At 51.8% G+C, this 23,938-nt stretch overlaps 1 protein-coding gene across 2 annotated transcripts; it reads left to right on the top strand.

The window, feature by feature from the left end:
- The first annotated feature begins 1,511 nt into the window (after positions 1-1,511).
- On the top strand, positions 1,512-23,662 carry RBPMS2 (RNA binding protein, mRNA processing factor 2). 2 transcript variants are annotated; one of them, XM_025390340.1, is made up of 8 exons: positions 1,512-1,598; positions 11,301-11,378; positions 12,561-12,599; positions 13,454-13,516; positions 13,793-13,943; positions 14,375-14,523; positions 22,307-22,376; positions 22,548-23,662. In XM_025390340.1, exons 5-7 carry the CDS (start codon positions 13,859-13,861, stop codon positions 22,367-22,369), a joined length of 297 nt encoding a protein of 98 aa, XP_025246125.1. In that variant the 5' UTR covers positions 1,512-1,598; positions 11,301-11,378; positions 12,561-12,599; positions 13,454-13,516; positions 13,793-13,858; the 3' UTR covers positions 22,370-22,376; positions 22,548-23,662. The 2 variants fall into 2 exon arrangements, with proteins under 2 accessions (XP_025246125.1, XP_025246126.1); XM_025390341.1 differs by lacking the exons at positions 1,512-1,598; positions 11,301-11,378 and having other exon boundaries at positions 12,563-12,599; positions 13,454-13,520.
- Positions 23,663-23,938: the final 276 nt, after the last annotated feature.

Genomic DNA, 23,938 nt, shown 5'->3' with positions numbered 1-23,938 from the left:
TGGCCGGTGACAGGGCTGGGTCTTCAACCTGGGTTTCCTGACGTTGTTTTGAGGTTCTTTGTGTTTTGTTTGAAGTCTTGTCAGCGGGTGTCTTCTGAGCTGGACCCTGAGTGCAGTGTCCTGGTTCTCAATGGGGTCTCTTTCCCTTGGGGGAGCCAGATCGGATCTGGGTGTGACGATGATGGCAGCAAATTCTAAAAACCTGTTCAGTGTCTTTATAACAGGAAAGCCGTAAACTTAGAAATGTAGGCTGCAGCTCATGTGCTCTGTGGTCTGGGCTGGTAGGGATGGCTGGGCCCTGCTCCAGCCACCCACCCCCAACCTCCCTGCAGCTAGTGGGGCACAAGGCCACTCACACTCAGCTGTGGGAGTTGGCAGTCTGTCATTCAGTCTTGTCGTTGGCCTGTAACCATGAAGGACTCACCATGGCATCATCCAGGGGACCACCCCCCACTCCCCTGCCACCGCCACCATCACACCTACCCCAACCTTTTGCAAGATACTGTGTCTGTCCTCTGTGCTCATGAGCCGAAGACCAGGCCAGGTGCAGTGACTCACGCCTGTAATCCCAGCACTTTGGGACTATAGGCATGAGTCACTTTGGGATTGCAGGAGGGTCGCTTGAGCCCAAGAATTCGAGATCAGCTTGGGCAACATGGTGAGACCCCAACTCTACACGAACTTAAAAAATTAGCCGGGGGCTGGGTACAGAGGCTCATGCTTGTAATCCCAGCACTTTTGGAGGCTGAGGCGAATGGATCACTTGAGGTCAGCAGTTTGAGGCCAGCTTGGCCAACATGGTGGAACCCCATCTCTACTAAAACTACAAAAATTAGTTGGGCATGGTGGTGGGTGCCTGTAATCCCAGCTATTTGGGAGGCTGAGGCAGGAGAATCACTTGAACCCAGGAGGCGGAGGTGGAGATTGCAGTGAGCCAAGATCATGCCATTGCACTGCAGCCTGGGCGACAGAGTGAGACTCTATCTCAAAAAAAAAAAAAAATTAGCTGGGCTTTGTGGTATGCACCTGTGGTCCCAGTTACTCAGGAGATTGAGGCAAGAGGATCGCTTGAGTCCAGGAGATCAAGGCTGCAGTGAGCCATGTTTGTGCCACTGCACTCCAGCCTGAACAAACAGAGCAAGATCCTGTCTCAAAAAAAAAAAAAAAACAAAAAAAACTGAAGGTCACTTGTTCCTGGGTAGCTTGGGCTGGCCCCACTGGGTCTGAGTGGGTTGGTGTGAGATCAAGGTCTGCAAAAGAGCATTCACTCGTGAGCTGGGCACTTGGGGACACAGGCTGTTTCTGACATGCTCGGTAACTGCGAGCAACTGGCTCGACCCCTAGGCCCTGGTTTCCTTGTCTAAAAATAAGGTTTCTTCCAGCTCAGATGTTCTGTATTTGGGTTGCTGCTGAGGGCTGGGAGTTGGGGAAGGATGTGGGAGGGGCTTATAAGAGGCTCATTTTTCCCTTTTTGGATTTCCCTCCTCTTCTGACCCCCTTCCCAAAGTAGTGTTTTCCATCCAGATGACACCAGGAGAGCTCACTCAAAGCAGTGGGTAGGGGACTTCTGAAGCACGCGCATTCATTACTTGAACGTTGTGAGTGGGCAGTTGAAACAATTCTTCCTTTCCAGACTGAATTCTAACTTTTAGAGATGCTAAAGGGTTGCTGCAAAAGTCATTTTTTTTTTTTTTTGTAGGATATTTCTATTGCCTGCAGTGAGATTTTCCTGGGGTGTCTTCTATCCAAGTCCCAATACTGTGAAGCAGGAAATTACAGAAGGCCAGAGATGGCCTTGAGGGGTGACAGTTCCTGGTGGGTTGGTGGGTTGTCTGTAGGTGGGGAAGATTGGGGAGTGGTTCCAGTGGTTTCTTGCCTCAGTGTCCTTGGTGGAGAAGGGTCTGTTTTCTTTCTTTTTTTTTTGAGATGGAGTTTACTCTTTTTGCCCAAGCTGGAGGGCAGTGGTGTGCTCTCGGCTCACTGCAACCTCCGTCTCCTGGGTTCAAGTGATTGTCCTGCCTCAACTTCCCGAGTAGCTGGGATTACAGGCGTGCGCTACCATGCCCGGCTGATTTTTGTATTTTTAGTGGGAACGGGGTTTCACCATGTTGGCCAGGCTGGTCTAGAATTCCTGACCTCAGGTGATCCGGAGAAGGATCTGTTTTTTAGGTGGTGGTTCCTGGTGTCTGTGGTCCTTTCGTGGCTATTCTAAGGCTGGGATTTGTCCCCTAGACTTAAAGCATAAGAGACTTTAATTTTAATATCCCTGAGCCTATCACTGTTTTTGAAAGCAGTGTTTGCCTTTTCCTTTTACATTGCTAATAAAAGCCAGCACTTATGGAGCTTGTCCTCATGGTCACAGTATCTGAGAAGCTGGATCCCTCAGCGTCGGGCTTGTCCTTCCCCTTGCAGAGAGGGACGTGCTTCTGGTGAGTGGCCAGGCCGCAGCCACTTCTCACCAAGTGTAGGGTCCCCATGGTCGTGACTCCTGGCCAACCTGGCGTCCCAGTCCTGCTCTTCATGGAGGCTTTGCTCAGCTGCTTTGGCCCCTCCTTCTCCCCCACCAGCCTGTTCCCTATTCCTGCCGGACCCCCGTGTGAGCTGGGCCCTGTGTGTGCCCTGGGAGGACGGACCCTAAGCATCTGCTGTCCGGGTCACTGGCCTTTTGTGGCAGCAGCTTGAATGCCAGGTCTGCCTATGGCAGTGTCCAGGGCCAAGAGAGACAACTACCTGAGCTGATAGAAACAGGCCGAGTAGGCCAGGCGTGGTGGCTCACGCCTGTAATCCCAGCACTTTGGGAGGCCAAGGTGGGCGGATCACTTGAGGTCAGGAGTTCAAGACCATCCTGGCCAACATGGCAAAAACCCGTCTCTACTAAAAATGCAAAAATTGGCCAGGCGTGGTGGCACAATCCTGTAGTCATAGCTACTCGGGAGACTGAGGCAGGAGAGTCGATTGAACACGGGAAGTAGAGGTTGCAGTGAGCTGAGATGGTGCCACTGCACTCCAGCCTGGGTGACAGCAAGACTCCATCTCAAAAAAATTAAAAAATAATTAAAAAAAGAAAAAAGAAACAGGCTGAGTCCCTTTCCACACAAGCCTGCATTTGTGCTGGTGTCTTGGGTGCTTCTGATACTTTGCTCCTGAAGGGTTGTTTAATTTGGTCTTTTCTGAAGATACTGAAACAAATGTCAGTTTGTCTGAAGGAAGAACATCACCGACATGTAGATGGGAATGGGTTTGTTGGAGCCCCATCTTCCTACTTCTCTTCTCTAAAAAATGACCCCTTAACCTCTGGGCTGGAGAGGGCTGTGGAGGAAGAACATTTGGATGTCAGTTTGCAGCTCACACCTTCCTGAAGGAGAGGGCTGGGTGACCTGCGCAGCCTGGGCAGGCTCCTCCGTCGTGGTGGGATTAGACAGCATGGTCCAGAAGCTCCTTCTAGACCTATTGCTACTGGAAGGGGATTCCCCATTCCAGGGGCCTCCAGAAACAAGGCTGAGGATGGGGAGCTCTACTTCTTGTGCCACCCAGGTGCTGCTCTCCCCTTCCCCAGGACCCAGGACTGAGTTATGATGCTGGAGCTGAGAGTGAGACTGAGGGGCCTCCCAGGGAGGTGGGGAGAGGTCAAGAGGTGGCTCAGGATGGGTGAGTTGGCTCACACCTATAATTCCAGCACTTTGGGAGGCTGAGGCGGGAGGATCACTTGAGCCCAGGAGTTCAAGACCAGCCTAGACCACACAGTGATGCCTCATCTCAAAAAAAATAAATAAAAATAAAAATAAACGTTTAATTTTTATTTAAAAATAAATATAGGTAGCTCCTAGGCACCCTAGGTCTAGCACTGGCTGGAGGGAAAGAGCTCAAGAACACAACACACAGGCCCTTCTCCCCAAAGGAGTCAGGCTTATAAACAATTGGCAACAAAGACCTAGAGGACTCCAGGAAGTGCCAGTGAGTGACAGCCCACTCACTGGTACTTCCTGTGACTCTAGAGGGAAGACAAGCAGCAAGACTTGCTTCAGAAAAGAGCAGCTCTGGGTGCCCCCAAAGCTTTGCTGGGCAGATACACAGTTGTGCCAAAAGTTGGTCAGTTCCCCTAGGTAGGCCTGGCACTGACTGGGACGTCCAGCAGGGCTGGGTCTGCTCCGGTGGGTCATGAGAGCCACACAGCCACGTGTGTGGTATTCTGTATGGGTACTCAACCCTGGCCACGTTCTTTGCCTATATTGTTGCTTGCAGCAGGTTCCACCAGAAGGATTGTTCCTCAACAAGTATCTTTGACTGAGTTCTCAGGATCATCTTCCATCCGTTCCCCAGGTCTCCCCCATACCTGCTCCATCTGACTACAGGCGTACCTTCCAGCTGTGCTGAGGACCTGACTGTGCTCCCAGCATTTCTGCTCTTACTTCCCATAAGGGTGATTTTTTGGAAGGGCCATGGTTGCTCTTCACATTTTGAGTTGCTGGATGCTTCTGCAGAAGGGATGAGAGTATGGAAGGAGAAGGGCCCACATGAATGTGTTTGGTGCCTTCCAGCAGCCTGAGATTGTGAGAACCACCCCATGCACTCTTCAAATGCTTTAAAACATTTTGTGTATGTGTTGAATTCTTGTAATAAACCCATGAGTTTACTATGAGTTAAACCCAATAGGCAGGACATGAGTTCTTTGGTTGAGCTTTCCTTCTTGTCATCAACTAGCTGTTGGTGCCTGAATCCTTGGCTGCATCTAACCTTTTATTTTAGTTTTTATTTTTATTTTTTAGAGGTAGAGCCTTGCTCTGTTGCCTAGGCTGGAATGCAAGTGTTGCGATCATGACTCACTGCAGCTGCGAATTCCTGGGCTCAAGCGATGCTCCCACTCCTGAACCTCCTGAGTTGCTCAGACTTCAGGTGCCTTCCAGCACGCCTGGCTGATTTTTTTGGGGGGATAGGGCCTTACTATATTGCCCAGGTTGGAGCATCCAGCCTGTTTTCCTGAATGTCAGGCCCTGTTAGCCTGACATAGGTACCACGGTGGTTCCCAGTACTGGCCTGAGACACAAGACTAGTTGGCTGGACCTTGGAGAAGTAACTGCATGTCTCTGTTCCTGCCATTGCTGAAGGATCCTGGCTGTGCCGTCAGCTTGCCTTGTCACCTTGTTTTTGGCTTCAGTTTCCCCATCTATAAAATGAAGGGGTTGAACTAGCTGATCTCCGTGGTGTGTCTTGTATTTCGGACATTACCTCCCCTGGGGAAGAGAAAAACTAAAGACTCTAGTGACCACCTTAGGACATCTCACCCACATTCCCAGCTTCAGTCTGACCTGGACCCAATCCAGCTTCAGTAGACAACCTTAATAAGTGACTCATGGCACTTGATGAGGAAGGTCCTTGTGCAGGTAAATGCAGGAGCCCTAAATGAAGCCAGCATTTTATTGCTGTCACAAGTAATGGAGAGAGTAAAGTGAGCTCTCAGTCTTGGAGGTAGATGGTGTTTGTGTTGTGAAGATAAAGAAACTAAGGCCAGGCATGGTGTCTCATACCTGTAATCCCAACACTTTTGGTGAGGCCGGAGCAGAAGGATTCCCTAAGCCCAGGAGTTCAAAACCAGCCCAGGCAACATAGTGAGACCTCATCTCTACAAAAATGGAAAAGCTAGCCAGGCATTATGGTGCACACCTATAGTCCCAGATACTCTGGAGGCGGAGGCAGGAAGATCTCTTGAGCCTAGAAGTTTGATGCTGCAATGAGCTATGATAGCACCACTGTACTCTAGCCTGGGGGACAGACTGAGACTCCATTTCCAAAAAAAAAAAAAAAAAGAGGCCAGACATGGTGGCTCACACCTATAAATCATCCCAGTACTTTGGGAGGCCAAGGTCAGGAGTTCCTGACCTCAAGGAACTCCTTGAGGTGAGGTGAGACCAGCCTGACCTTAAGGAACTCCTTGAGGTGAGGAGACCAGCCTGGCCAACATGGTGGAACCCTGTCTCTACTAAAAAAAAAAAAAAAAAGCTAGGCATGGTGGTAGGCACCTGTAATCCCAGTTACTTGGGAGGCTGAGGCAGGAGAATCACTTGAACCCAGAGGGCGGAGGTTGCAGTGAGCAGAGTTTGTGCCACTGCACTCCAGCCTGGGCAACAGAGTGAGACTCCATCTCAAAAAATAAATAAATAAATAAATAAATAAAAATAAGAAACTGAGATTCGGAAAGATGAAGTGGCTTCCTCAGGCCAAGCATGAAGCTAGGAAGCAAACTGCAGTGTAACTGAGGTCTGTTCTCTTTGCCATTTTTTTTTTTTTTTTTTGAGACAGGGTCTCGCTCTGCTGCCCAGGCTGGAGTACAATGGCATGATCTTGGCTCACTGCAACCTCCACCTCCTGGGTTCAAGGGATTCTCGTGCCTCAGCCTCCCAAGTAGCTGGGACTACAGGTGTGCGCCACCACACCCAGCTAACTTCATATTTTTAGTAGAGATGGGGTTTCATCATGTTGGCCAGGCTGGTCTCAAGCTCCTGACCGCAAGTGATCTGCCCTCCTCGGCCTCCCAAAGTGCTGGGATTATAGGCGTGAGCCACCGTGCCAGGCCCTCTCTGCCATTTATGGTATCGTTCTGCTATGCTGGATCACATTGGGTCTCTGGCTGTGAGTTTCTTCTCTGCAGGAACTGAGGTGTGTAGAGATGGGGGAGGTCTCCAGTGCTTAGACCTGACTCTAGGGACATTGGGAGATGGAAATGTTTTGAGGCTTGGTTCCTGCCCTAGCTTTCTGTAGTCAAGGTGAGGGATACCTCAGACTGCTGGGAACTATAAGGCGAGGGGTCCTAATGGCCACTGTGGGACTTCAGAGGAAGGAAAGGGGAGCTGAGGACGCCAGAAAGACCTGAAGGCTGGATACCTTTAGTTAAGGAGTGAGGAAGGGGTGAGCCGAGGGGGCAGTGCAGGCAGCTTTGTGGACGCTTGTCAGGGCCCTGGGGTGGACGGGCTGGGCAGGCTTGATGGAAGCAGTTGTTGGGCGGCTTTGGAACCTCTTGTCCTCCCCTCGTGTGGCTGGTCAGCCTGCAGAGCCCACGCTTTCCCTGCTCCTGGTTTGCCAGTTTCCCCTTTTTCTGCCCTCCTCACTCTGGTGTGGCTGTCGTCCTAAACAAGTGTCATACTGAGTGGACGGATGGCAGCACTTACCCACCCATGAGGCTGATGAGGCTGCCCTGTGCCGCTCCCCGTGCCCTCACAAACAGCAGAGTCAGGGTGCCTAGTCTCAGGAGCCCTGCTCCTCCGTGAACTTAGCTGTGTGCCATTGACAAATTACTGAGTCTTTCTGGGTCTCAGTTTCCCTGTCTGTACAAGGGGGTGGGCTTTGAGATGTCATCTGCTGGGGTGGCTGGAATCGAGTAGGAACCAAGGCAGGTGTTTGCTGTGACCCAGCTTGCTCCCCACAGAGCATCTGTGCTCAGGCAGACAGGGGCCCACCAGCTCATCCGTGACTGCCTTGATCACCTGAGAGGTGACCAGGGACAGGATGGGAGCTGTGGGGTAGCCTTTTGGACTCTATAGAACCTGAAAGATGGAACCCTGAGGAAAAGGGTCATCGGGCCCAGAGGGAATCCTGGAAACGAGTCTTGAGCCGGGAAACAGCCCCTACACTCACCCCACCCCACCTCAAGCAGGAAACTCTGTGCTGAGAACTTGCTATTTAAGAGGCCTCTGGGGAGGTCTGGCCAGAAGGGAGGCATTTGAGGGAGGATTTAAAATTAGCCCGGGTGAAATGTGTGACCCCTGGGGAGAGCTGAAGCAGAGGTTTCTGTGGGTCTGCTCTGGTCTGGGTCTTTGACCCAAATCATGTCCTGCTTTCCTGGGGAGGAAGGGGAGGAGAGAAGGGAGTGGTGCTGATCTAGGTCCCTCCATCAGGGCACTGGCGACTGCACTCTTGGCCCATCCTCTGGGGGTGAGGTGTTGTGGGCCGACCCTGAGCCATCCAGAGGGCTTGGTGCTCAGGTCCTGTCATCCTTTCCCCGCACCCATCACCTCTGCCAGGCTGGGCGTGTAGTAGGAAGACTTGGGTTTTGGTTTTTTTTTTTTTTTTTTTTTTTTTTGAGATGGAGTTTTGCTCTTGTTGCCCAGGCTGGAGAGCAGTCGTGCGATCTCGGCTCACTGTAACCTTCGCCTCCTGGGTTCAAGGAATTCTCCTACCTCAGCCTCCCTTGTAGCTGGGATTATAGGCATGTGCCACCACATCCGGCTATTTTTGTATTTTTTAGTAGACACGGGTTTCTCCAAGTTGGTCAGACTGGTCTTGAACTCCCAACCTCTGGTGATCCGCCCACCTCAGCCTCCCAAAGTGCTGGGATTACAGGTGTAAGCCACCATGCCCGGCCTTTTTTTTTTTTTTTTTTTTTGAGATGGAATCTCACTCTGTTTCCCAGGCTGGAGTACAGTGGCGCGATCTTGGCTCACTGCAAACTCTGCCTCCTGGGTTCTAGTGATTCTCTTGCCTCAGCCTCCCAAGTAGCTGGGACTGCAGGGATGGGCCACCACACGTGGCTAATTTTTTGCATTTTTAGTAGAGATGGGGTTTTACCACGTCAGCCAGGCTGGTCTCAAACTCTTGACCTCAAGTGATCCGCCCGCCCCAGGCTCCCAAAGTGCTAGGATTACAGGCATGAGCCACTGCACCTGGCCGAGGCCTGGGTTTTGAGTTCCAGGTCTGCTGCCTTTAAAGAATAAGCCATGTGACCTTGGGCAAGTCATTTCCGCTTGAGAATTCACACGCACAACTCGAGGCCCTTACATCAAAGGCAGAGAGGCCTGCTGGGCTTGGAGTGGGAGCTCGGTTTGGCCCATCCTGGAGCCTCGGCTGTCTGGACCTCCAAATACTGCCAACAACAAGGCAGGATAATAGTGGTGTCTCCGTGGGACATGAGCTGCCAGGGCTGTGAGGTGTGAGGTGCCATCACCCCAAGCCCAGGCACAGAGGCTGGTATAGTGGTGCCTCTGCTGAGGGAAAGACGTGTCCCAGGGGATAAGATGCATCCCAAGCGGCCTGAGATTCTGCTGGATGGGCTTGGCAAAAGCTCACATGAGGGAAGAAGTTTCTCTTCACCATGGCTGAGAGTCATTCTTGTGTGGGTGGGAGTGGTGACACCAGTAACCGGCAGCTATCCTGGCTGGTTTCCTTTGACATTCTTGGCTCTGTTGAGTTCTCTGGGTGCATTGGGTGCAGTTTGGCCTAACACTGCTCCAGCTCCCTGATACAAGCCACTGATAAAAGCCATCGTCTCAGAAAGGCTGCTGTCTGGGGTCAGCGGGCCATCACTAGAGCACGGAGCAAGTTCTTTGGTACCTCTCAAGAAGGAGATGTGACCCACTGTAGGGCAACTAAATGCTTTCAAGAATGGCTGCATGATGGGGTGAGACATGTGAACTTCTAAAATCTGCAGTGGCCAGTTCAGAAGACCTGTGCTTGGCTTCGCAGGAGGAGATGTGGCCCAGAGCAGAAGTCAAGCGTGTAGGGATGCTCTGCTTGTTCACATTTTTCATTATTCAGGAAGCCACAGTTTCAAAAAATGTTTTTAATGGATCTAAGCTATGGAAAATCTCCCCTCCCCCATCACAATTTTTGGCTGATCAAGGCTTGCTAGTTTAGCATCCAGTGCCAGCAGCATTTAAATAGCAGCAGTGGCTACAGCCACAGGATGGACACCTGGTGTTTAGACCTGGCTTGTAACTATGTTGGGGGCAGTGCTCAAAACTCACAGCATCTGCTGGGCGTGGTGGCTCACTCCTGTCATCTCAGCACTTTGGGAGGTCGAGGTGGGTGGATCACTTGAGGTCAGGAGTTCGAGACCAGCGTGGCCAACATGGTGAAACCCTGTCTCTACTAAAAATACAAAGAATTAGCTGGGCATGGTGGTGCATGCGTGTAATCCCAGCTACATGGGAGGCTGAGGCAGGAGAATTGCTTGAACCCAGGAGGCAGAGGTTGCAGTGAGCCGAGATGGCGCAACTGCACTCCAGTCCGGGTGACAGAGTGAAACGCCATCTCAAAAAAAAAACAAAACAAAACCTCACAGCATCAAATGCTTCACCTGAAGCCGGCAAGATCTTGGCGTGTTCTTCAAAACTCAGCGTAATGGTTTTGACTCTTTACCCATTACCCTGTTCAGTCAACATTTAGTACCATCACCATGCTAAGAGCAGGGAGAGAGACAGGAGTATAAGGTGTTTCTTGACATTGAAGGCCCCACATCTTGTGTAGGAGCAGGAGATGGATGAGAAAGTGCCAGGACCTCTGCCGAAATCACTGCGGGGCATAGTGGGCATGGGACTCTGTTTCCTTTACATCTTCGCTCCTCCCCTCAACTAGACTAGAGCCTCCCTACCAGAAGGCCATGGGTATCATCTAGAAAATAGATACTTTTTTGTCTGAAGGGCCAGTGGTGCAATGGATTAAAAAAAAGATACATTTTTACATGTACATTTTTTGGGGGTCAGGCACTGCAGCTTTCTTCAGTTTTTTTTTTTTTTTTTTTTTTTTTTGAGACGGAGTCTCGCTCTGTCGCCCAGGCTGGAGTCCAATGGCGCGATCTCGGTTCACTGCAAGCTCCGCCTCCCGGGTTCACGCCATTCTCCTGCCTCAGCCTCCCGAGTAGCTGGGACTACAGGCACCCGCCGCCACGCCCGGCTAATTTTTTGCATTTTTTAGTAGAGACGGGGTTTCACCGTGTTAGCCAGGATGGTCTCGATCTCCTGACCTCGTGATCCGCCCGTCTATCGGCCTCCCAAAGTGCTGGGTCTTCAGATTCTTAGAGGAGGCTTTGGTTTGAAAAGGCATACTGATTAGCATGGTGTGGTGGTGTACCCCTGTAATCCCAGCTACTCAGGAGGCTGAGGCAGGAGAATCTCTTGAACCCAGGAGGTGGAGGTTGTAGTGAGCTGAGATCATGCCACTGCCGTTTAGCCTGGGCGACAGAGTAAGATTCCGTCTCAAAAAAGAAAAAAGGGCGTGCTGGGCTGGATTTGTACCTTTATCGAACAGGGCTTTCTTTTTGCCTCTGTTCACCAGCAGACTCAGTCTGTGTGCAGAGGCATCTGGCAGACTCTGTATGATGCCTCTGGGATGTACCCAGAGAAAGAAAAGGGCTTTGGGAAATTCAGTGCTGTGAAATAATGTTAATTTGCCTTGGGTGTCCAAAGAGGCCCAGGAAAGGCTGAATTCCTCTAAACTCTAGAAGAATTCCAGTGGCCGGCCTGAAGGAAGAGCTGTTGTCATCCCTGTCCGTCTTGGGCAGCCTGGCCCTGATCACTGGTCTCTGTCCCCAGGTCCGGACACTGTTTGTCAGCGGCCTCCCTGTGGACATTAAACCCAGAGAACTCTACTTGCTCTTCCGGCCGTTCAAGGTGAGTCAGGACCTGGCCACCCCCAGGTGGAGCCTGGGACCCTGGAGAAGCAACAGGGTCGGGCTAGGCAGCAGGGTGATGTGGGAAGGTGTGGCAGAAGCTGTGGGGGCAGGTCCAGCCCTCTGTCCTGGTTCTGCGAATTCACGTGCTGCCTTCTGAGCCTGTTTGCTCGCCAGTTAAATGGAGACAGTAAAAAATTTTTTTTTTTTTCCCCTTGAGACAGAGTCTTGCTGTGTTGCCCAGGCTAGGGTGCAGTGGCGTGATCTCAGCTCACTGCAACCTCTGCCTCCTGGGTTCAAGCAGTTCTCCTGCCTCAGCCTCCCGAGCTGGGATTACAGGCACGCACCATTATGCCCGGCTAATATTTGTGTTTTTAGTAAAGATGGGGTTTCACCATGTTGGTCAGGCTGGTCTTGAGCTCCTGACCTCGTGATCCACCTGCCTTAGTCTCCCAAATTGCTGGGATTACAGGCGTGAGCCACGGCGCTTGGCCTTTTTTTTGTTTTGTTTTGTTTTGAGACAGAGTCTCGCTCCGTCGCCCAAGCTGGAGTGCAGTGGCGTGATCTTGGCTCACTGCAACCTCCGCCTCCCGGGTTCAAGCGATTCTCCTGCCTCTGCCTCCCGAGTAGCTGGGACTACAGGCACCCTCCACCATGCCTAGCTAGTTTTTGTATATTTAGTAGAGATGAGGTTTCACCATGTTGGCCATGATGGTCTGGATCTCTTGACCTTGTGATCTGCCCGCCTCGGCCTCCCAAAGTGCTGGGATTACAGGTGTGAGCCATGGTGCCCAGCTAACAGTAAGAATCTTTAAATATATGTGGTTATATAAAGAATCTTTGAGATTCAATGTAGCCTTTTCAGTTTGCAGATGAGAAAACTTAAAAGGTAAGGTCTGTGCTATCGGGTTACTAGTTAGTGGAGCAAATGGGAATTTCTGTCTGAAGTGATGAGTGCTGCCGCCTTATGCCCACCCCATGTGCCAGACCGTGTGATTCAGAATGCAGGGCGGTGGACGCTTGGCAGTGGTGGAGGTCAGGGTGGGTTGATGTTGACAGGGAGAAGGGTGCGAGAATGATTCAGGGGAGCCCTGGGGAAAGCGGGGACTGATGAGGTGGCAGCGCTGGGTTAGCACAACACATGCTTCTGACTTTCCGCGGTAACAGCCGCCTCTCTCCGCAGGGGTATGAAGGGTCCCTGATCAAGCTCACCGCGAGACAGGTAATTTCTCTCCTAGGGTTTTCTTCCTTCCAGCCCAGACTGATTGCTGAGCTTCGAACAGGGGCCTGTTAACCTTTCCCTAATCTAGAGGCATCTGGCGGTAGAGACTTGCTCCCTGTTGTCCCGTTTCTCACAGAGCAGCCTCTGTAGGTCCCACTGTCCCTTTACTGGCCATCTGAGCCCAGCCAGCTCCTGGTCCTCCCCGTCTGTTTCTTAGGAATCTGGGAACCCGGCTGGCTGAGGATAGTAGAGCAGTTAGCTGAGCTCTGGTTTTTTTTTTTTTTTGTTTTGAGACGGAGTTTTGCTCTTGTTGCCCAGGCTGGAGTGCAATGGCGTGATTGAGCTCTAGCCTTTGATACAAGGAGGCCCGGGCCTGCTAGCCTTCGGGGGTGGTTTGGGGTCTAGACTGATTCTTGGGAAAATGAAGTTGGAGCAGTTTTCAACCTATTGCTCCTTGATAGAAACGGAGTCTTCCCGTGCCCTTGATACATTGGTGTCTCCTTTCTTGCTGGGGAAAACACTGGGACTGACTTTTAGTTATCTGCATGCATTAAAAACAATACTTTTACTAAAAGGGCAATGTTTAATTCGGTGGAATTAAGCTCCGTTGGCATCATTTCCCACAGGATATTCCTGGGGAGGGAGACTTGACTTTTGGTGGACGTTAAGCTGCTATTCCGCTGAACATAGGGAGGACGTGGGCTGGAGTTTTGGGGGGCTTTTTTTCCTTTTGTATTCTCATCAGCAGGGCAAATACTGTTTCCACATAGGTGATACTCTTTTTTGTTGTTATTTTGGAGGGAGAGGTGGAATGCTGGGAGAGATATAAGGGTGTTCTCTTTTTTTCCTACTAGCCTGTTGGTTTTGTGATCTTTGACAGCCGGGCAGGAGCAGAAGCGGCCAAGAATGCGCTGAACGTGAGTAGGTGGAGAATGGGTCTTCTCTGACCCACAGCCCTCTTAGGCAGTGGGTGTGCAGATGTATCTTATTTCCCAGCCATCCCTGGGCAGAGTCCTTGGCGAAACTGTGCCAAAGGCCATTACTTAAGGCCTGAGCTGCCTTTCCTCTGCCTCAGCCACTGTGTGGGCAAGTCTTCCAGGCGAGCTTGTTTACGGGACTCTTCTCTACTCTCTGCCATTAACACCCTGGGTCTTCCAGAGTAAGCCTTTCTCTTCTTTTCTCTACCCATGTAGGGTATTCGTTTTGATCCCGAGAATCCACAGACCCTGAGGCTAGAGTTTGCCAAAGCCAACACCAAGATGGCCAAGAGCAAGCTAATGGCAACCCCAAATCCCAGCAACGTGCACCCCGCCCTAGGAGCACACTTCGTCGCACGAGACCCCTGTGAGTGGCACTCTGAGCTGACAGGCCCTCATGGAGTTGTATTCGGGGCAGACTTGCAGACTCTTGCAGAGGGAAGCCCCTTTTCCAGGAGGCTTTTTGTGTCCATGGCCAACCATTTTTGAAACACCTGGTTTTCCTCCCTCCCCTGCAGCCTTCCTAGAGCTTCTGAGCTGCCAGGGCTTCCAGCTTCCCTGAAACCTTCTTTGATTTTTCATTTAAGACGGGCTGAGGCCTGCCTGAAAACAGGAGGATGCACACCATGACAGGCCAATTTAATGTGGCTTCCTTGCCTGGTCTCGGAGTCCTTGGTGGTTGGGGGTGGTCTGGCCTCAGTGTGGGGCATATGGCTCAACCATAGTGCTGGGTCGCCTTCTCTGTTTGGAAGGGGAGGCGAGTGTTCTGATGGTGGAGGCCGTTGTCTCCTGTTGTAGATGACCTGATGGGGGCTGCTCTGATCCCTGCATCCCCAGAGGCCTGGGCCCCCTACCCTTTGTACACCACAGAGCTGGCCCCAGCCATCTCCCACGCTGCGTTCACCTATCCAGCTGCCACTGCCGCTGCTGCCGCCCTCCACGCTCAGGTAAGCCCCTTCAGGTTGGGGAGGGCGAAGAACGAGGGCTCTTAGCTGGCCAAACTTTGCATGTGCCTGGCCACTTGGCCGATGCTGTCCCAGAGCTGCAGCAGAACTCTTGTCTTCCTTGATGGTTTGAAAGCCCAGACCTATTTGTCCCTGCCCTTGGGTTTAGGATCTGATGGGGAGGGACAAGATAACCCACGAGTTCCCGTGGAGGATGCCAGGCAGCCCAGCTGCGGTTCCCCAGCCCTGAGCACTCCTGCCCAGCCACCGACTGTGTCCTCCCATGGTGATGGGACTATGACTCCAGTCCTAACCTGGGTATGATCTCTGGAGCCAGACCATCTGCCTCTGCCCTTTCCTGTCTCTTTTATCAAGCTCTTACAGATTGCTGTGCCTCAAATCTTTTTTGTTTTTTGTTTTTAGTCATGTGAAAAATGGGAATGCTTGGATAATCTGCCTTAGGGTTGTTATGAAAGTTAGATGTCAAGACGAAGTGACTAGTGAGTGCTAGGATGTAACCTGGAGCACCTTGAGAGCTCACTGAGTGTTGGCTCTCGCTTCCATGAAGTCTGGCCACCGTTCACTGTGAACCTGTGCTGGGCAGGAAACAGAGAGTGAATGCTTCTGGGGAGAGTCGGGGCTATTAGAGCAGGGCTAGGAAGGCTCTGTGTGGGGTACTGGGCTGGGTGCCCAATGGGCAGGCAGGGGGTCAGGCTCTCCCCTGGCCATGCAGGCACTTCCTCTTGTCTGATTCGGCCACAAGTGCAGGTCACTGGAGCACACTGCAGGGGAGGTCTCTTCCCACTGTGTGTCGGGGAGCAGGGGGGTGCCTCACAGTGGCAATGACAGGATGTGGCCAGGCAGCCACAGGAAGGGGCTGGGGGGCACTTTTGAGCCCATCTCAACCTCTGACCAGCCAGCTGATGAGCGCTGATCCCCAGGAAGAGCTGCCTGGCCAGGGTGTGCTGTGCTGCTGCGAAGGAGAGAATCCAGGTTGCTGGGACCTGGCTGGGGAGCAGGAGGGGATGAGGAAGGAAAGCAGGAGAAGCCAGAAAGGAGGGTTCACAGGAGCCAGAGCTGAGGCGGGAAGAGTCGGGTGCTCTGCCCGAGAGCTGTGTGCACGTCCATTTTCAGGCTCTTCCAGGGGCTTAGTGACACCTGGGTTTGTCCAGTTCCAAAGCAGAAAGGGGCCGCTACCCTAGCAAACTGTTTTCCCCAGCAGGGGAGTGCTCCCTGGCTCCACAACATTCAGTTGTACTGAGGGGAGAATTGTGGTTAACCTTGGCACTCTTCCCCAGCTGAGCACCACAAATAGCTCAAAAATTGATCAGAGAATAAGGAAGGTGGTAAAGACCTTCCCCTGGAGGGAATTGTTGGGTATTTACTGCAAACTGGGTTCTGTGGCTGGAAGAGAGCGGGCAGCAGGGAAGCCCATCCTGTCTACCCTGACCTGGGCAGTGACTTGATGCTTCAGGTCAAGAGGATGTTTAACTATAAGGCCCTGGGAGTCACTGAAAGGAATCACAGGCTCCCACCTCACTGGGCTCCTCATCTCTGATCCCAGCTTTGGCACCAGTTAGCTACATGATCCTCACCTCTGGGCCTCTGTGTCCCCATCTGTAAAATGAGAGGGATAGACCAGATCAGGTGGAGAGGTTCTGCCCCATCCTCTGAGTTGCTAGGCTGTGACAGAGGTTGGGAGCCAGGGACAATGAGTTTGTCAAATGAATCAGAGAGGGCACCTCTTCCCAGCCAACTGGGGGTGGCACTGCTCTCTCGCCCTGAGCTCCACACCATAGGGCTTCCTTCCTCCTGTTGGCTTCCCTCCCAGTTTTCTCCCACCCCGTCCACACTCTGCAGCTGTCCAACTCTGGCCTAAATCCTGGTTCTCAACAGCTGTGGGACGTAGGGCACGTTACCCACCGTCTCTGTTTCTGTAAAATGGTGATGATAATGCCTACTTGATAGGTGTGTTATTCACATGATGGCGTGGAGTCACATGATGGCATGGAGGGAGTGCTGTGCAAGTGCAGATGGTCGTCATTGTTATATAATATCATTATTGTCTGGGTCCCCTTGGGTCCTCTTGGAGGCTGGAGGCCTCTTTGTGCCTGAGTTCCTGCCTTCTGACCTTCCTTGGACAGGGACTGGGATACAGGCCACCCACCCCAAAGGACAGTGGCATTTTTGGGGAGGCGGGCTAATGGGAAGAGATTAGACCAGGGAGTCATTAGTTCTGTCCTTGCTACTCAGACTCTCTGGGCAGCCATTTCCTCAGTAGTAAAACGGGTGGTTTTACTGTTTGCTGACTAAGAACATTTTATTATTTTCCTTCCAACAGCCCCACTGCTTGCCCCCTGACAGTGCTGCCCCAGAGATGGGGGATAATAGTGTCTAAATAAAGGAAATATGGGCTGGGCGTGGTGGCTCGTGCCTGTAATCCCAGCACTTAGGGAGGCCGAGGAGGGCGGATCACGAGGTCAGGAGATTGAGACCATCCTGGCTAACACGGTGAAACCCTGTCTCTACTAAAAATACAAAAAATTAGCCGGGCATGGTGGCGGGCGCCTATAGTCCCAGCTACTCAGGAGGCTGAGGCAGGAGAATGGCGTGAACCTGGGAGGTGGAGCTTGCAGTGAGCCGAGATGGTGCCACTGTACTCCAGCCTGGGCGACAGAGTGAGACTCCATCTCAAAAAAATGAATAAATAAAAATAAATAACTAAATAAAGGAAGTATGGGCACTGTTGATCTTGAGTGGATTGTTCTGAACCCAAAGGACCAATAGGACTGAGTTTTTCTGTGCCTGGGGGCAAGGAGGTGACTTCAGGAGAAGGCAGCAGCTAAAAGACAAGGGGATGAGAACAAGTACCTCTGTTATCTACCCCAGCTGCATGCCCTTTGCCAGTAGCCCAGCCTGAGCCCACAGCTATGTGGCTGTGGAGACCAGACCTGCAGGAGGGGTCCTGGAGGTTGTTTGGTCCTGCTCTGTCTTGGCAGGAGGCCACCTTGCCTGGCCTTCTAACCCTCTTGATGGAATCTTCCCCTTTAAGAGGGTGAGGCACAAAAGCAACTGTGGATGGCAGGCCCAGTGGGGTTCAGCATAGAAAGATGGTGGCCTAAAAAAAGCAGGGGTTCTCAGTGTCTTATTGCATCCCAGGGTCCTCCCAGACTGGATTTTATTTTCCATTCCAAACTGAGGTTATGTGGGTCTTCCATGGCTTTTTCTCCCCCTTAAACTGGTTCATCCATTTACCAGTGACCTTAAGGTTACATAAACTCCCTTGCCTCTATTTTTCTTATCTGTATAATGGAGATGATAATAGCATCTACTTCATAGGGTTTTTATGAGGATTAAATGAACTTAGTATATGATATCTACCTAGAACAGCATCGGTCACAGTGGAAGTGCTTCATGAGCAATAGCTATTATTGTATTAGCATATCTGCATTTATGGGAAAAAAAAGGCAGTTTTGTTCTCTTCCCTTTGGCTTATCATCCAATCCCCAGAAAACCTGTACTTTTAATTCTTCAATTTGGTAGGTAGTTTGGAGCAGGTGTGTAAGTAAATCTATAGGTATGAATCTTAGAAAAACTATAATACATATTTAATCTTTTAAAAACTTAAATATTAGCGCCAGGCACAGTGGCTCACACCTGGAATCCCAGTACTTTGGGAGGCTGAGGTGGGCAGATCACCTGAGGTCAGGAGGTCAAGACCAGCCTGGCCAACAAGGTGAAACCCTGTCTCTACAAAAATACAAATATTAGCTGGGCGTGGTGGCGGGCACCTGTAATCCTAGCTACTCGGGAGGCTGAGGCAGAAGAATCGCTTGAACCCAGGAGGCAGCGGTTGCAGTGAGCCAAGATAGTGCCACTGCACTCCAGCCTAGGTGACAGAGCAAGACTCTGTTTCAAAAAAAAAAACAAAAAACAAAAAAAACCTTAAATATTAGGACTTAAAAAAAATATTAGTAAGTGTGGCTCTGCATTTTGGATACCTGGCTAGTACACCATTGTACGAATGTGTGCAGCTCCCTGTAGATGGTAAGTTGGTTTGTACAGTTTTTGCTTACTGATAGCTATACAACAATGGATATCCTTGTGCGTATTTCTCTGGGCACCTCTTCTGTTTTGTTTTCTTTTTTTTCTTTTTCTTTTCTTTTTTTTTCTTTTTTTTGAGACGGAGTTTCACTCTTGTTGCCCAGGTTAGAGTGCAATGGCACTATCTCGACTCACCGCAACCTTTGCCTCCCAGGTTCAAGCAATTCTCCTGCCTCAGCCTCCCTAGTAGCTGGGATTACAGGCATGTGCCACCACACCCGGCTAATTTTGTAGTTTTAGTAGGGACGGAGTTTCTCCATGTTGATCAGGCTGGTCTTGAACTCCCGATCTCAGGTGATCTGCCTGCCTCGGCCTCCCAAAGTGCTGGGATTACAGGCATGAGCCACCGTGCCCGGCCATTGTTTTGTTTTCTTTATGATAAATTCCTAGAACTATGACAAGATCAAAGTGTAGACTTACCAATCTGGGTTAAATGTTGTTTTAATTTTGGATGAGTGAGGCTTCCATAGTTTTGGTTGTTTATACCTTTTTTTTCTTTTTCTTTTTTTAGTTATTTTTTTGGGACAGGGTCTCACTCCATTGCCCAGGCTAGAGTGCAGTGACATGATCTTCGCTCTTTGCAACCTCTGCCTCCTGGGCTCAAGCACGATCCTCCTGCCTCAGCCTCCTGAATTGCTGGGATTACAGGTGTGTGCTACTAAGCCCAGCTAATTCTTGTATTTTTTGCAGAGACGGGGTTTCCTCATATTGGCCATGCTGGTCTCAAGGCTCAAGAGATCCGCCCGCCTCTGCCTCCTAGAGTGCTGGTATTACAGGCATGAGCCGTCGCGCCTGGCCTTATATTTATTCTTATGTAGGTTCATCCCGTTTCTTGCTTTCTGGTGCATCTTCTCAACTGGTCAGTCCCAGGATCTGAGAGAGGGCTGAGTTTGCATCCTCCGCTCTTTGTTTTGAAGCAGCCCTCTCGGAGCCTGTGGGGTGGACTCTCAGGAGCCGCCTCTCCCCCTGGGCACAACTGGAGGCCCTGAAAGGACACTGTGGGCGCCCTGTCTTGCTGGCATGGTCCCCCGCAGGTCTCCTGTTCGGAGCTGGAGCAGAAAGAAGAGCTCTAGGAAGGGACTGTGTGGCTTCTAGAGGACCCAGGCCACTGGTCTGTGGAAAAGGAAGTGGAAAAGCAGCCCTTCTAAATGCATTCTGTCTGCTTCAGTGGCACAGCTGTCCCAGGCCCAAATATGGGAGCTTTCCTCTACTTTTTCCCCAAGGAGTCCCTCAAGCTGGAGGGAAAGTCGCTGCTTGGGAAGTAGGAGTCCAAGCACCTTGTAGCGAGAGTGTAGGGCAGGATCCAGCAGATTTGCTGAGGGCGGCCTTAAGCAGTCATTCAGAGGCCTCTGCTTCCCAGTGGTGAAAGCAGGTGGGTTGCAGGCCTCCTGAGCTCTTTCCACTCTGTCATCCATGTTCTCCCCTTGTCCGGCCCTGTGGGACACCCAGCCCATCAGAGACTTCCTTGCTGTAGGGCTGTGCCAGCTGGAGGCTACATGAAGGGCGGTGGTCAGGGCCCACTAAGAGGCTGCCTGAGCTGGTGCCAGCCGCCGGCTTCTCTGGTAGCAGCATTGCTGGTTTCCTCGTGTGTCCTTCTCTTGTGGAATAAGTGCTAGTGTCCAGCCAGGCGTCTTAACTTCCTGCCGAGCTCCTGGGAGGATGTGGTGGCTGGAATTCTGCGGTGTACACAACGGCACCTAGAATTTGGCGGGGATAGGAACAGGTTCTTAGGAAGCTTCCATCAGCCCCCAGATGGCCTGGCATGGCTTACCCAGGAAGCAGGAGTTCCCAGCAGCCAAGTGGGTAACTGGGTCTGCCTGCTCCAACCTTAAGGGAGCTGTCTGCAGACCCAGCTTCTACTCCTTTCCTACCACATGCTCATGTGCTGCCCCTTCCCTTCCTGAGGGGACTCCAGCTCCCCTCCCTGGATGCTCATCCCCCAACCCCAACTGAAGGTCCTGTGTTGTCCTGTCCTCCCACCCCCACCTCCTTCTCCCTGTCTTGGGTCAGGCTGGGACAGACATGCTTCACCGTGCATAACTGGGGCAGGTGGCCTTCCCTGCGGTCTTGGCAGTCAGCATACTTGCCTTCCAGATGACTGGCCCACGGGGAGGAGGGAACGTGTCATTTTCTTGACCAGTCTCTGGGAACCCAGCTTTGGAGCTACTTGCTCTGTGGGGCCTTCTGGCAAGTGCCGGGGTTTAGGCAGCTTCCAGGCACTGGTGAGGATGAGCTCAGATAGCTGCCACCTGCCTGACATTATAGACCTCTAGACTTAGAGGCTTGTGATGGAGGGCATGGCACAGCGGGGGCAAAGGTCAAAATAGGGGAGCCTCAGCGGGTCTCATCCATGGCTTCTCAGAAGAATCAGGACAGATGGACAGATGTTAGAGAGTCCTTACCCCTTGGGGTCCACACGGACGTTGGGTTTTTTTTTTTTTTTTTTTTTTTTTGAGACGGAGTTTTGCCCTTATTGCCCAGGCGGGAGTGCAGTGGTGTGATCTCGGCTCGCCACAACCTCTGCCTCCCAGATTCAAGCGATTGTCCTGCCTCAGCCTCCCGAGTAGCTGGGATTACAGGCATGCACCACCATGCCCGGCTAATTTTGTATTTTTTGTTGTTGTTGTTGTTTTTCGAGACGGAGGCTTACTCTGTCGCCCAGGCTGGAGTGCAGTGGTGCAATCTCAGCTTGCTACAACCTCCATGTCCCGGGTTCACGCCATTCTCCTACCTCAGCCTTCCAAATAGCTGGGACTTCAGGCGCCCACCACCACGCCTGGCTAATTTTTTTGTATTTTTAGTAGAGACGGGGTTTCACTGTGTTATCCAGGGTGGTCTTGATCTCCTGACCTCATGATCCGCCCACCTCAGCCTCCCGAAGTGCTGGGATTACAGGCGTGAACCACTGCGCCTGGCCTGATTTTGTATTTTTAGTAGAGATTGGGTTTCTCCATATTGGTCAGGCTGGTCTCGAACTCCTGACCTCAGGTGGTCCGCCTGCCTTGGCCTCCCAAAGTGCTGGGATTACAGGCATGAGCCACTGCGCCTGGCCTTGTTTTAATAGTGACAGTGTCTCACTACGTTGCCCAGGCTGGTCTTGAACTCCTGAGCCCATGTGATCCTCCCACCTCAGCTTCCCAAAGTGTTGGGATTACAAGTGTGTGCTACTGCACCTGGCCTTACTGTATCTTTGCATCCTGTCTTACCTGATCCTCACAACCACCCGTGTCTTCATCATTTCTGTCCTATAGCTAGATGAGGACACTGAGACCCAAAGAAGTTAAACAAAAATGTATGAGGCTCATTCTCTTCCTCCTTCTCCGTGGAATTAGTAATTCCGTGCTGTGTCAGTAAAGGGGAAGGGTGGGTTGCTGACACCACTGCCCTCAGCTGCCAGGGCTCCTGCCAGTATAGTGGCCCATTTGGATTGGGCTTATTGGGGTATGAGACGCCTACGTGACCTTCTTTCGCTGGAACCTGTGTCCTGCAGAGGAAGCACATCAGGCAATGCACTCCCCGGATAGAGAAACTGATGCTTAAAGGTGAGTAACTGGCCCGATGTCTGCCAGCCAGTCAGTGACAGAACCAGGACTCCAACAGAGATACCGACAGCCATGGTTACCGGGCTTCCTGTTGAGGGAAGGGATGCACAGCTGGCTCCTGACACTGGCTTCTCTTGCAGGTGCGCTGGTACCCTTCCTCTGACACCACCCAGCAAGGATGGAAGTACCGTCAGTTCTGTTAGTTCTTCAGTAAGTGTTGGCCCCAGAGGCCCAGGACAAGTGTTCTAGACTCCGGCTCCCTGCAGGGCCGTGGTTCCTCCCTCTGCCCGGGTCTCAAGAGCTTAGCGGAGCCCAGAGCAGGCCTGGCTTTAGCTCTAGTCCCACGCCTCTGCTCACGGCCGCCTCTCTCCCTTCCTCCAGGTCTGGTCACCAGGGAGGTGGTTCTGGGAATCTGTGGTGGTGCCGGGACAGGCACCCTGAGTTCCCACTGCCCCTGGGCGGCCTGTGCAGAGCTGCTGCTGCCCTCCAGAGACTGTGAATCCTAAGCCTGACTCAGTGGACTGCTTCCTGTTCCCCTCCCTCCTTTTCCTCATCTTGTTCTGCACCCTCAAGCCTTTCTCCAATGCCTCCCAGGAGGATTTGGGGACCTTCTCTCTGGGGCACCCAGATCCAGCTCGGAGACCTCACTGGGACCTGGCCAGGCCTGACCTCCCGCCCAAACTTGCTTCTGTAGCTCCCCCTTGAGGAAGCGAGGCATTTAATTTTGCATGTTTTCTGGCATGAATTAAGACACTTCCACTTGTGTATATGTGAGTGTACAGTTTGTTCTCACACTGTCACCATAGCAACAGGTCCTGGCTCCCAGTGGTTCATCCTGCCTGGCCCCTCTCTCCTCACCCCACCCCTACACCCACCCCACTTCAGGGAGGCCCAAGCCCCGTGGCCCCACATGCTTCCAGGCTCGGCTCCCACCTCCACCCAACAGATAGATGGGGTTTGCTTTTTCATTTCACACTGGGCTCCTCCGCTCCTGTCTTCTCGGATGGGCCAACAGTTGTAAGAAAGCCCTCTCTGCCCGTTCTGTTCACCTCTCCACAGCGCACCCGGCCTGCCACTGCTCCTCATTCTTTCTAAACCTCGAAACAACCAAAACGTGAGAAGTATTTTTGTACCCTGTGTAACAAAATATTTATGCATCATAAAGGATTTTTCATGTGTGTACCATTAATTATTAAAGTGACCTCGTTCGCCCTGTCAGATAAGTTTAATGTTTAGTTTGAGGCATGAAGAAGAAAAGGGTTTCCATTCTTCAGCAGTACGCCTTTGCGTCAGGCATTTGTTTAAGAAAATGAAATGAAGGAAACACTGTGCAATGTTTTTTGTTTTGAGCATATCAGTGCTTTACCGTCAGCCGCAGCTGTGACCGTCTGGCCATTTCAGACTTGGGAGATGAGGCGGCTGTTGTCATTGCTGATCCTGTGAGAATGTGAAACTGGATAATATATGAAATGCAAAATAAAACAAAATCAAAATGACTGCTCTCTGGCCTTTGCTTCCCCCTTCCGTGGACACAGACTGCCATTGGGAAGGCAGAGCCAGAGAGACGTGGAGTGTGGAGTCGGGGGAAGGAAGTGAAGTGGGCCTGGCCTGCTGGCAGCTGGCTTGTGACTGTAAAGGTGGCGGGGGAGGACCTTGGAGCTCGCTTAGCCTCTTTGGCCTCCCTGTTTGTAAGCTGGAGAAACAAAGTCCTAGGGAAAGTGACTTGCCTCAGGGCCCGGCAGCTGTGGCTTCACTTCCTCAAGTTTCCAGGC

The sequence above is a fragment of the Theropithecus gelada genome, chromosome 7a (assembly GCF_003255815.1).
Source record: "Theropithecus gelada isolate Dixy chromosome 7a, Tgel_1.0, whole genome shotgun sequence".
Classification (NCBI taxonomy): Eukaryota; Metazoa; Chordata; class Mammalia; order Primates; family Cercopithecidae; genus Theropithecus; species Theropithecus gelada.
Note: the sequence above shows the minus strand (reverse complement) of the source record. Positions and strands in the feature narration are given on the sequence as shown.